This window comes from Chiloscyllium plagiosum, unplaced genomic scaffold, assembly GCF_037043375.1.
Source record: "Chiloscyllium plagiosum isolate Xiang-an unplaced genomic scaffold, Cpla_swu_hap1 HiC_scaffold_6, whole genome shotgun sequence".
Lineage (NCBI taxonomy): Eukaryota > Metazoa > Chordata > Chondrichthyes > Orectolobiformes > Hemiscylliidae > Chiloscyllium > Chiloscyllium plagiosum.
In genome coordinates, this window is record NW_028270144.1 from 99,883,819 (window position 1) to 99,900,470 (window position 16,652).

The window sequence follows — 16,652 nt, forward strand, 5'->3', positions numbered from 1 at the left end:
AAATGACGTAACTAATGTCCTGTACAGCTGCAACATGACCTCTCAACTCCTATACTCAATGCACTGACCAATAAAGGCAAGCGTATCAAACACCTTCTTCACTACCCTGTCTACCAATGACTCCATTTTCAAGGAACCATGGACCTGCACTTCAAGGTCTCTTTGTACCCCAGGATCTTACCATTGAATGTATGATTCCTGTCCTCATTTGTCCTAGCAACGTGTCGCACCTCACACTTATGTAAATTAAACTCCATCTCCATTTGTCCACAACACATCTTGTGTAAAATAATAAAAGTACAGTCTGACTTGGATGCACATACACATACACTTTAAATTCACACACCCAAATAGATATTATAGAGTCCAAGAGGTTAGACTTGGCCAAAGTATAGTCCATAAGTATTAGAAGAGGTTTTCACTTTGTACTTGCAGTCTCTGTTGGTGCACAGTGAATCCAATAGTCTGGCTTCTGGTTCTGAGGTGATCTAAAGCTATAGGGCTTCATAGGAATATAGATAGGTTAAATGATTTGGCAATAACTTGGCTGATGGGATATATATGGAAAAACGGGATGTGTCCACTTTGACATTAAGAATAGAAAACAAATATTATTTAAGTGGGGAGAAATGCAGAATGCTTCAGCACAAAGGGATCAAGGTGTCTTTGTACATGGTCCACAAACTAAAACTTAGAAGTACAGCAAGTTTATTTTATTTTAGCATGGGATGTCAGTGTCACTGACCAGGCCAGCATTCATTACCCATCCCTGATTGCTCTGGTGAAGGTGGTGACAAACTTGATGAAACACTGCAATTCTTGGGGAGTAGGGAAACCCACAAAGCTTTTAGGAAGGAAGTTCCAAGATTTCGACCCAGTGACATTGAAAGAATGATAATAAAGCTCAAAATTCAGGGTGATGAGTGGTTTGCAGGGATGGTGGGTATCCATGCACTTATTGTTTTTCTCCTATGTGGTAGAAGTTACAGTTTAGAAGGTGATGTTGGAAGTGAGTTACTGCAGTGCATTTTGTAGATAGTAAACACAACAATCACTGTTTGGCAGTAGAAAAGGGACGGAACATTGAAGGGATGAATAAACACCAATCAAGCAGGATATTCTGTCCTGGATCGTATAAAGCTTTGAGAGTGTACGTGTGCCTTGTACATGATGGAGAGGCATTGGTGAGACAAGAAGCGAGTTACTGATGTTGAGATTTCTTAGCTTCTGACCTGCACTTGGAGGCAAAGTATTTATATATCTGGTTCAGTTCAATTTCTTGTCAATGGTAACTAGGATGTTAATAGCCCTGATTCTATGAAGGTGATGTCCTTGAACATCAAGGGGCATTGTTACATTCTCTCTTCTTAGAGATAGTCACTGACTGGTACTTGTGTAATGAGAATGGCATGTGCCACTTATCAGTCCTGGATATTGACTAGGTCTTGCTTTTGACATGGACTGCTTCAGCTTATGAAGTGACACAAATGATGCTGAATGTTATACAATCATTGTCAGAGTATTTTTCTCAAGGTGTAAGTGTCAAATACTAAAGGGGTATAGGTTTAAGGTGAAAGGAGGTAGGTATAAAAGGAGATAGTTGAGGCAAGTGTTTTTTCTGCAAATGGCAGTAGGTGAGTTTTGAGAAGATTTGTAGCTCAGGGTGAGGTTGTGGATGTAGGTTTGCTCGCTGAGCTGGAAGGTTCATTTTTCAGACGTTTCATCACCATACTAGGTAACATCTTCAGTGAGTCTCCAGACAAAGCACTGCCAATGATTCCTGCTTTCTATTTATATGTTTGTGTTTCTTTGGGTCAGTGATATCATTTGCTATGGCGATGTCATTTCTTGTTCTTTTTCTGGGGGGGGGTGGTAAATCGGGTCCAAGTCAATGTGTTTGTTGATAAAGTTCCAGTTGGAATTCCTAAAGAATTCCTAGAAGCATGGCATTCCAACTGGAACTCTATCAACAAACACATTGACTTGGACTCGATTTACCATCCCCCTGAGAAAAAGAACAAGAAATGACATCATACATTGACTTGGACAGGAAATGACATCACCAAACAGTTCATTTTAAAAGGGTTTTACACTCAAACACTGAAGTACATAAGACAGGGTATACAGATGCTATTTCAATCACGCCAGATATCTGCGTTGACTAAAGACTGAAAAAAATTTGGGTTTTAGAACCTCACCTTCAACATTGCGCCTCTTGCTAATTGTTGCTTTATTTTTTACATTTCTTGCAACTGCAAACATTGTTTCTATAGACATATTAAAGTTCAAATATGAAATTAGCCCGATTTCATGTTAAAATATGTTCATTTCTTGCATCTTGCTTTGAATCTCAACATTACTTGGAAGTATTTACATACTGTATCAGATACTGAACAATACAAGCACTTTGGAAGTAGAGTTTCAGCCAATAAACCACATGTACATTTTGAAAACAGAAGGTGTGTCAACTTTGTGCAGACATCAGGCTGCCAAATAAGTGCCCATGGTGTTAGGCGCAAGGTTCTGGCACGGATAGAAGATTGCTTTACTTAAGGGAAAGAGTGGGGATAAAGAAGTCAAGTGGAGTTCCACAGGGGTCTATGTTGAGACTTCACAACTATTCACAATATACATTAATGATCTGGTTGAAGGAACTGAAGGCATTGGTGCCAAGTTTGCAGATGACACAAAGATAGGTGAAGGCACAGGTAGTTTTGAAGAAGCAGGTAGGTTAGGAGAGTGGGCTAAGAGGCAATTGTAATTCAGTAATGGAGAGCGAGAGGGAGGAAGAATAGAAACAGAGAGGGGCTTTGGCAATCTGAAGCACAAAGAGACTGGAGAGTCCTAGTTCAGGATTCTCTTAACCTTAACATACAGATTCAATTGTATTTACCTTCCTAACTACCAATGTTAGCATTCATTTCAAGAGGGCCAAAATAGAGAAGCAAAGATGTACTGCTGAGGCTGTAAAAGGGTCTGGTCAGACTGCGTTTGGAAGGATGTGTTAGTATTGGAGGGGGTCCAGAAGTGATTCACAAGAATGATCCCAGGGATGAAGGAGTGGTTGAGGACAGTTGATGGAGTTTATTTGGGGGTGGGAATCTTGTTAAAACTTATAAAATACAGAGATGCCTGGTTGAGTAGATGTGGAGAAAAGGTTTCCAACTCTTAGGAGACACTAGGACCCAAGGACACAGCCTCAGAGTGAGGGGTGACCCTTTAGAATACAGACGAGGAGGAATTTCTTTAGCCAGATTATGGCTAATCTCTGGAACTCACTGCTGCAGAGGACTTTAGGCCAAGTCATTGAGTGCATTTAGTACAGACAGGTTCTTGATTGGCGAGGGGATCAGGGGTAAGGGGAGATTACAGGAGAATGGGGGTTGAGAAATAGAGCGGCCATGATCAAATGGCCTAATTCTGCTCTATATCTATGGTGTGTTGCGATTCTTGTATCTGTAGGTATTAAAGTGAGAAACTTAAAATAAATATGCATTTGTTAAAAGTACAGAGATAGATGTTTTACAAATGTAACTTTTAATTAAAGTACATGAATAAAATATTAATTCAAGTTTAAGGACTTCAGATAAGTTTTGGTTTTTCAAATTAAAACTAACTATGAATCAACCATTGCGGTAACCCTCCATTAATATAAGTCTCATTATACTGGCTTTCCATCTTAGCCATTGAAAATTGCGCTTAGGAATCAAAACTGCTCCAGAATTAATGATAAAACTGAAGCATCCATATACAAAACAATTGAAAGAAATACGAACAAACATAATGAGTTAATCATTTACCCCATGTCTCATCAATAACCTGGTATGGCAATTTCCTGCCATCTGACTACCATAAAACACCAAAGAAAGTATTTTTAAGGATATCCATTAAATACACATCATAAATGTACATTTTGCTAATGTAGTCTCATTTACAGTCTGAGGTAAACCAAAATACTTCCTTGTAATAATGTTGTAGACAAAACCAGTAAACCATTACTCAAACATAATCCTTTGGCTGTCTCAATCTGGTCATTCACGACATTTTATCTTCGATTTAACCAAAAATACAACCTAGATAGAAAGTTTTCACTTTATTCACCAGGATGCAATGTAGAAAAACAAAGAAAATACTGCAATATGTATGCAGAAAGAACAAAATATTTTACCATCCATCATAAAACATTGTGTGTCCACCATGTCCCTTGATTATATTTCAGTAATGATATATGTCCTTTCATCTTCACGAAAAGATACAGTGCAATAATTTAGTTGACTTTTTTGGACATTTCCACATTCCAGGCACCCGTGAGGTAACGTAAGCGAATGAAGAGAAGATCTTTACCCATTTGTAACCAACTCCAGAATGGAACTAACTTTGATCCTACAAGGCAATGTAAAATGAGAGGAATTCACACTAATGCAGCATTTGGCCTGCAAAAATATGTTGCTAGTTTACAAAACACTCAGTAATTTTAGAACACAAGACTGTAAAACCGTTAAAAGGTTATTATGAATTTTGTTCACAAAATGTTTATTTATATACATCAGAATAATTTAGTTAAAATAATTTATATCTCTATAAACTACAACTCGCATCTCTGGAGTTTCAAAAAACACCATGTTTTGTTTTTCCTTTTAGATGTAATCCTGTTCCCGGCCAAGATGACCTAACATCTAACAATGACTGCAGGACTAGGAAAATTATATTTTTCCCCAATTTTAACACAAACATTCCTAAGTTACGTGTGCAATGCTTCAGATGTAGGACAAAACAACCGACCATCAAAAGGCACTTTCTTTGGACCTACATGTCATTTAAATCTTACACTTGATTATCTTTTGGTCAATTAGATTAAGATCAGAAATTTGATTTTCCACTCGCAGCAATTCTGACATTGGAAAAGTGCCAGAGCATTAATGGTGCATTTAACTAAATATCTTCAATTTTCTGTCATTAGCCATTTTGTCCAATAGCTATGTTAGCTGCATCCATCTTCCACTAGGTTCAAAGTTAGTGGGAAAAGCTGTACCTCGTAGGTCCAAATTGAAGGGTTGTGTGCAACTGAAGATAAGTGGCTACACACAAGGGAAAATACTATTTCAACCTGAAGTTCAAAATAATTTTATACATATGTCAATCTTCATCAGGGCACAAGTAATAGAAACCAATGGGTTTATCAGCAATGCCACCACTAGATGGAGCACACCAAATGGAATGCATTGAAGTACTGCTGCAGTGCTAAGTCACTGCGAAATGACCAAGCAGCAGCCACATAAAGATGGCACTGCATATATATTCACAGGGCAGACACAAATGCTAGGAATGTAGGGATGTTCTGCCAGACAGGGAGAATTGAAGATTTTACTCCTTACTGTTTACAACAATACAAGTAACAGTTCTCATTCTGCCATTTAATTACAGTAGAAACCAGTGCACAAGTCACAAAGTCATCCACCTAAGATCCTTGTCACAGGAGACCGAAGTCACTAAGCCTTGCAGATGTAAATGCCTCCTGACGGCCATCGTGAATGGTGGTCTGCATAATTTGGTTAATGCTGGTGTTTGTTTCCACCCTGTGAATAGATCAGTGGTGCCACCTTGAGAACAATTAGCGGTTGCTTCATTGCTTGACATGGCACGACATTGCTCTGTTTGAGTTTACAAGCTCAGTGCTCCACCTATCAGTGGCATTACCTATCCCATTCAAAATACCAAATTTAAGACAAAAAAGATATGCTTCTGGTGGAGGAAAATGAACAGATTGAGCTGAATATTAAAACTAATGTAAGAGTGAGGGTCAGTAACTAAACAGTCAAGTTTTTCAATATTTCAGAATAAGAAAGTTATAGTCTGTCTAGAATTATGTCGATCATTTATCTAGACAACTCATTGAACATATTGGTGCATAATAAATTGTTATGGACCAGGTCAGACTCTCTCAAAACACTCCAAGAAAGTAGCCTGGATCTAACTTTGCTAGTTGTTTAAGCAGGTGTAGATGGATATTCCAGGAGATGCAGCTGGTCCAACCACTTAGTTTTAAACAAAACAATTTGCAAGGTTACTGAATGAAACACAAACAAAAATGAACAGAATAATAGAATAATTTAACCCTACTCAAAAAACCCAACAGATTATCCCAACTTAATGATATTATTCCAAATTCCTCCAACAATGCCCATAAACACCCCTTGGCAAAAAGGTAAAATCAAACACAGGGTCTTACAGGGGAGAGAGAGAGAGAGAGAGAGGCCAGAGGGACTCAGCATGGGACACCTTCTTCCATGGAGCGGTTTCTTGGACCAGCAGCCTCAAACTGAACTGCCTGCCTCCAGAGAACAGCCAGACTGCTAAAACCAAACCAAACCAGAAAAAAGCTGAGCCACTCCCGTTTCATTGTACAAGTGTTTGTGTTTTAAAAAAAAACTTGAAAACATTCTCAAGGAGATCAACCCCAGACATTTCGGAGTCTGTGTCTTTACAATCTCCTGGGAAAAAAACAAGGACATGCTAACCTTGTTAAAGGAGCAGCATCATTACAAAATATATTCTTGAGTTCTTTACAAGTGGTTTTTTTTCAATTAATAGGAAGATGGTATGGGTTTCAATTGCATCATTATTTCATCGAGCAAATAACATATACAACCAATTTCACAAATTTAATAGATGGCTGCATTCATTCCACTGGAGTGCCATAGACTTAAACCATCTATGGTTCATTATCTAAGGATATACTAGCATCGGAGGCAGTCCAGAGTAGGTTTCCGAGGCTGATATCAGATATGGAGGGATTATTTAATGAGGAGAGGTTGAATATATTGGACCTGTACTTGTTGAGATATAGAAGAATGAGAGGTGACCTTATTGAAACGCACAAGATTCTCATGGAAATGAAAAGGTAGATGCAGAAAGGTTTTTTCTCCTTGGGTCAGTCTAGGACCAGAGGGAATTCTCTCAGAATAAGCAGTTGCACAATTAAGACAGAGTGCCTTGGCATTCTTCTTAATATGACTTGACAAGGACATTTCATTGCCCCTTTTAGGCTTATTTGTTTCTTTATGTTCTTTCTGCTTCCTTTATATTTTCTAAACCTTATGTATGTTTTTTACTTTTTGACTAACTTTTCAATATCATCATCATCATCCAGGGTCCCCGAATCTTGACATCCTTATCTTTCATCCTAAAGTTGAACTCTGATCAACTGGCCTTTAGAAGACTCCCACATGGATTTACCCTCAAACAGCCACCCCCAATCTTATTTCTCCAGTTCCTGCCTAATACTGTTGTAATTCACCTTCCCCTTACATGATCCACCTGAAAAAACAAGTATTGCTCACTTCCAAAGCAGATTCTAAACTGATTGCTTGGAGTGGTAAACAAATATCCTTAGATTTTACTTCCACTTTGATACCATTCCCAGATAAAATGCTAAACACAGGAGCAAAAACCCAGTAATTTCCAAATTAGTGCATGAATGCTACACAGTTAAGCATAAACCACAGCTGCATTTATGGCGTGGCTTAAGTAATGAAACGATATAGCTTCATGCTAATGACCCAGTTGTTAGAAGTGATCCCATTTCCTTGCTTTTTCTTCTCTGGGTGTAAATAACTTACCCTCTATTTCTGTCCATTGCACAGCAACTTCGGCAACTGGAATCTTTAAACACTGGGCAATGTAGAGGAGTTCCACATCAAAAGCCCTAAAATGCAAAAACAAAAAGGTTGTGAAAACATTTTTAAGTTCACTGTTTAGGAATTTAAGGAGCACTTTCACAGAATACACAAAAGGAGATATTTAAAAATGGGACAAAACCATATTTCCAATTTTTCTGCCCCATTTCCTCTTTGCTACCTATCCACCATTTTAAGGCCAAGCAAAATGTTCGCAGGTCTATCTACACAAGTCACATACAGTCTGTCAGAGAAAATCAGTTACAATATTTCAATTCTCTTCATGTTTGCTCTCCCCCAACAGATGAAGTAATTGCTGCTGTATTTAATCAGACTGAAAAGACAATATTCCCAGACACTTACTTAATGAAACAGTCAGTTTACAGGATTAATGAAAGAAAAATGTTGTGTGAAGGGAACAGCAGTTTCTACAGAGGATGTGCTAAGTGTGGTAAATAAGTTAGTTATTAATAGCTATGGAAGCAGATTTATACTTGCATAAAAAGTTGTGTGTAAATGCACGTTCTGTCATTTTTCTAGGTTCATTTAACAATACCATTTGATTAAACACCAAAACTGATCTAATTTCTCTTTCTAACGTGTTGTTTGGAACCCAATCTTTGACACCGTTCCTCCTATTGTACCAGAATACATTTGATGTGCTGCATTTGTTTCTTTGATTAGATGTTGCCTATTGCTATTCAGTTTGTAATATTTCCTTCAATTTGATATGGACAAGCTCACATTTGGACTAGGTAGATGGTAGCTTTGTTATCCAGGCTAAAAGGCTGCAAAATTGAGCTACTCACAGTGTGGTATATCAAATAACTATAAATTATTCTGTGAGATTACAAAGTATTGGCAACACAGTTAAAAGCTACTTGTACGAACAGGATAGTGTTTGTGATTATGCTCCAGTTAATGCTTCAAAAAGAACCTGCAAAGCCTTCCTTAATAACATTTGGGGGCTATTGCCAAAATTGGGACAGCTGTCTCACAAACTAGTCAAGCAAGAGCCTGATGCAACCATACTCACAAGAATCATATTTAACAGACAATGTCCCAGTCACCATCATCACTATCCCTGTATACGTCCTTTCCCACCAGCAGGACAGACCCAACAGAGGCGACAGCACAGTGGTATACAGTCAGGAGGGAGTCGCCCTGGGGGTCCTCAACATGGCTTCAAGTTAAACATGGGCAAGGAAACCTCGCGATTACCACATACTGCCCTCCTTCGGCTGATCAGTAATCTTGCATGTTGGACAACACTTGGAGGAAGCACTGACTATTGAAAGGGCACAAAATGTACTCTGGGTGGCAGATTTCAATGTCCACTGCCAACAATGGCTTGGTAGCAACACTACTGATCAAGCTGGTTGGATCCTAAAAGACACAGCTGCTAGACTGAGTCTGTGGCAGATGGTGAAGGAACCAACAGAGAGAAACGTACTTGACATATTCTTTACCAATCTGCCAGCTGCAGATGCATCTTTCCATGACAGTATCAGTCAGAATGATGGCTGCACAATCTTTGTGGAGACCAAGTCACATCTGCACAATAAGAATACTCTCTATTATGTTGTGCGGCACTGCAACCATACTAAATGGGACAAAGTTTGAATAGATCAAGCAACCCTCCCAAGATTGGGCATCCGTGAAGCACTGGGGGCCATCAGCAGCAGGAGAATTGTACTCCAGCACAATCTCAACCTCATGGCCCGGTAGATCCCCACTCAACCATTACCAGCAAGCCAGGGAATCAACCCTAGGTTCAATGGAGAGTGCAGGAGGGCATGTCTGGAGCAGCACCAGGCATATCTAAAAATGAGACATCATCCTGGTGAAGCTACCAAACATGCATGCCAAACAGCATAAGCAGCAAGTAATAGACAGAGCTAAGTGATCCCACTACTAACAGGTCAGATCTAAATTCTGCAGTCCTGAACAGTAAATAAAAAATAAAAGAGCTACAGATGCTGGAAATCAGAAACAAAAACACAAATTGCTGGAAAAGCTCAGCAGGTCTGGCAGCATCTGTGGAGAGAAATTAGAGTTAATGTTTCAGGTCCTGAGACCCTTCCTCTGAGCTTTCTGCTCAGCAATAAATCGCTTAGTGACTCTCAGATTAGGCTCGCCAGGGCCAGTCAGCTCCTAACTCAGTACAGACTTGGTTCAAACATGGATGAAACAGCTGAATTCCAGAGATGAGGTAAAAGTGACAGTCCTTGACATCATTGCTGCATTCAACCAATTGCGGCATCAAACAGTCCTAGCAAAAAACGGGCATCTGGAAACAAATTCTCTGCTGGTTGGAATCATACTCAGCACCTGGGAAGATGGCTGTGGTTGTTGAAGGTCCAGGATATCTATGCAAGAGTTCCTCAGGATAGTGTCCTCAGCTCAACCATCTTCAGTTGCTTCATCAATGACACTTTGTCCAGGATAAGGTCACAAGTGGGGACGTTCACTGAGGATTGCACAAAATGCTATTTGCAGTTCCTCTGATACTGAGCAGTCATGTTCAAATGCAACAAGATCTGGATTGGGGTGACAAGTGCCAGTAACATTTGCACCATACAAATGCCAGGCAATGACCGTCACCAAGAAGAGACAATCTAACCACCACCCTTTGACATTCAAAAAGTGTTACCTTCACTGAAGCCCCAACATCCTGGGGGTTACCCTTGAACAGAAACTCAACTGAACTCATCATAAACACAGTAGCTACAAGAGCAGGTCAGAGGTTAGGAATACAGTGGCAAATACTGGGATGGCATGGTGGCTCAATGGTTGGTACTGCTGCCTCACAGCGCCAGGGACCCAGGTTTGAATCCAGCCTCGGGCAACTGTTTGTGTGGAGTTTGCACATTCTTCCCGTTTCTGCATGGGTTTCCCCCAGGTGCTCTGGTTTCTTCCCACATTCAGGTGAATTGGCCACACTAAATTGCCCATTGTGTTCAGGGATATGTAGGTTAAGTGCATTAGTCAGGAGTTAGTGTAGAGTAATAGGGGAATGGGTCTGGTTGGGATACTCTTTGGAGGGTCGGTGTGGATTTGCTGGGCCGAAGGACCTGTTTCCACACTGTAGGGATTCTATGAGTAACTCACCTCTGGACTCCCCAAAGCCTGTTAACAATCTACAAGGCACAAGGTCAGGAATGTAACAGAATACTCCCCACCTGCCTGGCTGGATGCAGCTCCAATAACATTCAAGAAAACTTAACACCGTCCAGAATAAAGCAGCCTGCTTGACTGTCACCACACAAATAAGCACCCACTCCCTCCAGCAAAGAAATTCACCAAAGATCCTTAGACAGCAACTTACAAACCCATGACCACTTCCATGTAGAAGGATAAGGGCAGCAAATAAGTTCCCCGCCAAGCCAAACAGCATCTTGACTTGGAAATACATCTCCGTTCCTTCACTGTCACGGGACCAAAATACTAGAATTCACTCTCTAAGGACATTGTGGGTCAATTTACAGCACGTGGACTGCAGTGGTTCAAAAGAGCAGCTCATCACCTCCTTCTTAGGGATGCACAATAAATACAGGTTAGCCCACGATCTTAGAGAGAGTTTTAAAAAACTCCCATCTCTCCCAATCTAGCCCAATATGCTACTTCCCCTTTCTGTAGTGTGCATTTATCTAGCTTCCTTTGACTGTAACAAAGCTGACTGCCTCAAACTACCCTCTCTATTAGTAAGTTGCACATTTTAACTACACTCTTGGTAAAGAAGCGCCACCTGAATTCATTGCTGAAATTATTATATTTCGGTCCCTAGTTTGGATTATGCTTGAAAACAAACATTTTGTTTGCATCAGTTAATTAATTTGATACCTCCACAAAATGTTTCTGATGGAGAGCACTGTATAATGCAAGACATTTTCTTAAGAAAAAACTTTGAATCAGATAAAATGAATTCTATTCCAAATATAAAGATTCCAAAGCATACTTTTGTAAAAGTACAAATTTCCACTGTGCATGCTATAAGGTCCTGGTGACTATCTTGAACTGCAGAAAAATGTGCCACAAAATGAAACAGCACAAAATATCTATGAAATTACTGTGATCTCCTGTGCTCTATTATTTGTGCATTACTGGATTTTTAAATGGTCTCACAGCAATTTATGAGATAATAAATAAATACATTGACAATACACAGAATTATCATTTGTGTTAAATTATGGAACTTGCATTGATGGCTGCAGGCTCCCTCCACCTTTCTCAAATCGGAGTTCTGAAAATTGTGATAACAGTTTGGCAAAGTATGAAGGGGAGAGTGACAGTAGTTCTGGTATAATGTGTATTTCGGCAGTGCAATTTGGCTATAATGTCACTGAAGAATTAGGGAACAGTATTTTGGCAATAGCACGATTCTTTTGTGACCGAGTTTTAAAATTTGCACTATTATGCAAAATCTCATTAAAGTTCCATTACTGACAATGTGAGTAAAATGCCCACAATAAGCCACAAGTTTAATCATGTCATTACAACTCAGTGGAAATATTGCACTACTGGAACTTTGCTGCTCGTCGGATGCTGCCTGAATTGCTGTGCTCTTCCAGCACCACTGATCCAGAACTTACTATTTTCAACCTGCTGAAATTCAGGTAGACAAAATCAAATTCATGCAGCAGTTAAGATGTTCATTTTTCCCAATTATGTTAATTCTTGAATCGGACAGTCTAAATTGGAATTGAACACAATAAATCAGGTTTTTCAGGGGTGGGGGGGTTATCATGGCATTAGTTAGACTGCCTCCTAAGCATCTGTGAGCTCCCAAAGCACCACCCCCACATAGTTACAGAATGAGATTGGATAATGGGGCAATGAGGGAAACAAGTCACTTAGGACCTCAATCAACTAGGCCACTAACAAGCGTACCTCCATAGTTATTGAGATTTAAGGGGGAAAAACACAGAAAGGACTGAGAGACATAACTAAATCTGATGAAACAAAAGTGAAATTAGGCACATAAAGAAAAATTGAGAGGCAAAGAAACCATTGAAAGACAGCAAGTGAAAATAGGATTTTTTTGATATTACAACTTTTAAAATCTTCCGAAATCTCAAAAGTGATGAAATAAAACTCTCCAGTTGTAATCATTACCATTTGATTCCAGAACACTTGGATGACAGCCATTAACACTCATCACATTGTTAAAATTATGCTGATAATGTCAACATGAAGTGGTGGAGGTGGGTACAGTTACAACATTTAAAATGCATCTGTTTGTGTATATGAATAGGAAGAGTTTAGAGGGATATGGGCCAAATGCTGGCAAATGGGCCTTCATCAGATTGGGATGTTTGATGAGCATGGATGAGTTGGACTGAAGGGTCTGTTTCCATGCTGCATGACTCTATGTAGCTTTCTGTGGCAAGTTTAATGAACAAAATGGAGAAATGTTCTTAACAGGAAGATCAAATACAAGCTGTGATGGTTATAAAGCTCACAGGAGAGAGTTGCAACTCAAAGCAACATTTGATGTTCTGCATGCATTCACCCACTTGCTTCTTGTCTGAAGTTGCTGCAGCAATCATCCAGATTGAATTGCAAGTGCTATTTGCCTTTGATCATTTGGAGAACAAATTTGCCCCTCTGCTCTTAACCAAGTTGCCATGTGGGACTTTTTGTAAAGTGATAAATGATGTTTTGAATTTTCTTTCTGAAGCACAATAGTTTAGCCAAATCGAAGGACATTTTCCAGTGGAGAATTGTCTGATGTCTATTCTGTTGGTAATGAAAACTAATTGCAAGCTTACATTGTTACAAATTCCTCTATTACTTACATGAATACATCAATTCACTCTTGATGTTTACTCACAGGATTTTAAAAGTCATTCATGAGAGGTGGGCATCGCTGGCTGAGCAGGCATTTATTGCCTGTCCCTAGTTGCCGTTGAGAAGGTGCTGATGAGCTGCCTTCGTGAACTGCTGCAGGCCACTTGATGTAGGTATACCCACAATGCCATTAGGGAGTGAGTTCCAGGATTTTGACCCAGTAACACTGAAAAAACAGCGATATATTTCATAGTTAGGATAGTGAGTGACTTGGACAGTAAATTGCAGGTGATATTCCAATCAGCTGCCCTTGTCATAGGTGTGGATGGTGCTGTTCTAAGGAGCCTCTGTAGTGCATTTTAATAGATGGTACGTACTATTGCTATTCAGCATTAGTGGAAGAACCAGTGAGTGTTTGTGGATGTGGTGCCAAGTAAGAGGGTTGCTTTGTCCTGGAGGGTGCTAAGCTTCTTTATTATTGTTGAGCAGTATTTGTCCAGCCAAGTGGCAGGATCAGTCTTGGTCATCCCTCAATGCCTTTGAGAAGCTGATGCAGAACCACTAGGAGAAAGTTCGGACTGCAGATGCTGAAGATCAGAGCCGAAAAATGTGTTGCTGGAAAAGCGCAGCAGGTCAGGCAGCATCCAAGGAGCAGGAGAATCGACGTTTCGGGCATAAGCCCTTCTTCAGGAATGAGGAAGGTGTGCCAAGCAGGCTAAGATAAAAAGGTAGGGAGGAGGGACTTGGAGGAGGGGCGTTGGGAGGTGGTTAAGGTGAGGGTGATAGGCCGGAGAGGGGGTGGGGGCGGAGAGGTCGGGAAGAAGATTGCAGGTCAAGAAGGTAGTGCTGAGTCTGAGGGTTGGGACTGAGATAAGATGGGGGGAGGGGAAATGAGGAAGCTGGAGAAATCTGCATTCATCCCTTGTGGTTGGAGGGTTCCTAGGTGGAAGGTGGAGGGTTCCAGGCGTCGTGTTGCCACGGTCTTGCGATGGAGGCGGCCAAGGACCTGCATGTTCTTGGCGGATTGGGAGGGGGAGTTAATGTGTTCTGCCACGGGGCAGTTGGGTTGGTTGGTGTGGGGGTCCCTGAGCTGTTCTTGGAAATGTCCCACAAGTAGGCGGCCTGTCTCCCCAATGTAGAGGAGGCCACATCGGGTGCAGCGGATGCAGTAAATGATGTGTGTGGAGGTGCAGGTGAATTTGTGACGGATATGGAAGGATCCCTTGGGGCCTTGGAAGGAAATGGGGGGGTGGGGGGGCAGGTGTGGGCGCAAGTTTTGCATTTCTTGCGGTTGCAGGGGAAGGTGCCGGGAGTGGAGGTTGGGTTAGTGGGGGGTGTGGACCTGACGAGGGAGTTGCAGAGGGGGTGGTCTTTCCAGAACGCTGATAGGGGAGGGGAGGGAAATATATCCTTGGTGGTGGGGTCTGTTTGGAGGTGGCGGAAATGATGAAGGATGATACGATGTATCTGGAGGTTGGTGGGGTGGAACGTGAGGACCAGTGGGGTTCCGTCCTGGTGGTGATTGGAGGGGTGGGGTTCAAGGGCGGAGGAGCGGGAAGTGGAGGAGATGCGGTGGACAGCATCGTCAACCACGTATGAGGGGAAATTGCGGTCTTGAAGGAGGCCATCTGGGTTGTTCAGTACTGGAATTGGTCCTCCTGGGAGCAGATGCGGCGGAGGCAAAGGAATTGGGAATATGGGATGGCGTTTTTACAGGAGGCAGGGTGGGAGGAGGTGTAATCTAGGTAGCTGTGGGAGTCTGTCGGTTTATAGTAAATGTCCGTGTTGAGTCAGTCACCAGAGATAGAAATGGAGAGGTCTATGAAGGGGAGGGAGGAGTCGGAGATGGTCCAGGTAAATTTGAGGTCGGGGTGGAAAGTGTTAGTAAAATTGTTCAACCTCCTCGTGGGAGCACGAGGTAGCGCCGATACAGTCATCGATGTAGTGGAGGAAAAGGTGTGGGGTGGTGCCAGTGTACCTGCGGAAGATGGACTGTTCCACATATCCGACGAAGAGGCAGGCATAGCTGGGGCCCATGCGGGTGCCCATGGCTACTCCTTTGGTTTGGAGGAAGTGGGAGGATTGGAAAGAGAAGTTGTTCAGAGTGAGGACCAGTTCAGTCAGTCGAAGGTGGGTATCAGTGGAAGGGTACTGGTTGGGTTGGCAGGAAAGGATGAAGCGGAGAGCTTTGAGGCCTTCGTGATGGGGGATGGAGGTGTACAGGGACTGGATGTCCATGGTAAAGATAAGGGGTTGGTGGCCGAGGAAGCGAAAATCATGGAGGTGGAGGGCGTGGGTGGTGTCCCGAACGTAGGTGGGGAGTTCTTGGACTAAGGGGGACAGGACCGTGTCGAGGTATGCAGAGAGGAGTTCGGTGGGGCAGGAGCAGGCAGAGACAATGGGTCGGCCGGGGCAGTCAGGTTTGTGGATTTTGGGCAGGAGGTAGAAACGGGCGGTGCGGGGTTGTGGGACTATGAAGTTGGAGGCGGTGGATGGGAGATCCCCTGAGATGATGAGGTTCTGGATGGTCTGGGAGATGATGGTTTGGTGGTGGGAGGTGGGGTCATGGTCAAGGGGTCAGTAGGAGGAGGTGTCCGCGAGCTGGCGTTTAGCCTCAGCAATGTAAAGATCGGTGCGCCAAACTACCACCGCGCCTCCCTTGTCTGCCGGTTTGATAGGAAGGTTAGGGTTGTAGCAGAGGGAGTGGAGGGCTGCACATTGCGAGGGTGAGAGGTTGGAGTGGGTAAGAGGGGTGGACAGGTTGAGGCGGGTAATGTCGCAGCAGCAGTTGGCTATGAGGAGATCGAGGGCGGGTAAGAGGTCAGCACGGGGTGTCCAAGTGGATGGGGTGTGTTGGAGGTGGGAGAAGGAGTCGTCAGAGGGTGGGCGAGAATCCTGGTTCAAGAAGACAGGCCGCCTATTTGCGGAATGTTTCAGAGAACACCTCAGGGTCACCCGCACCAACCAACCCAACCGCCCTGTGGCTGAACAGTTTAACTCCCCCTCCCAATCCGCCAAGGACATGCAGGCCCTTGGCCTCCTCCATCGCCAGACCATGGCAACACGACATCTGGAGGAAGAGCGCCTCATCTTCCACCTAGGAACCCTCCAACCACAAGGGATGAATGCAGATTTCTCCAGCTTCCTCATTTCCCCTCCCCCCACCTTATCTCAGTCCCAACCCTC

General features: G+C 42.3%; 1 protein-coding gene across 2 annotated transcripts in view; it reads right to left on the reverse strand.

The window, feature by feature from the left end:
• Positions 1-2,211: 2,211 nt before the first annotated feature.
• The window catches only part of LOC122550810 (dolichyl-phosphate beta-glucosyltransferase), a 40,778-nt gene continuing 26,337 nt past the window's right edge, over positions 2,212-16,652 (reverse strand). Inside the window, exons 9-10 of one of the 2 annotated variants that reach the window (XM_087988287.1) lie at positions 7,620-7,705; positions 2,212-4,383 (exon numbers count right to left, since the gene is read on the reverse strand). In XM_087988287.1, coding sequence (XP_087844413.1) covers positions 4,268-4,383; positions 7,620-7,705 — 202 coding nt within the window. In that variant the 3' untranslated portion in view covers positions 2,212-4,267. Of the gene's footprint in view, positions 4,384-7,619; positions 7,706-13,519; positions 13,693-16,652 lie in introns of those variants that run through there. The other variant, XM_087988288.1, reaches the window with a different exon arrangement.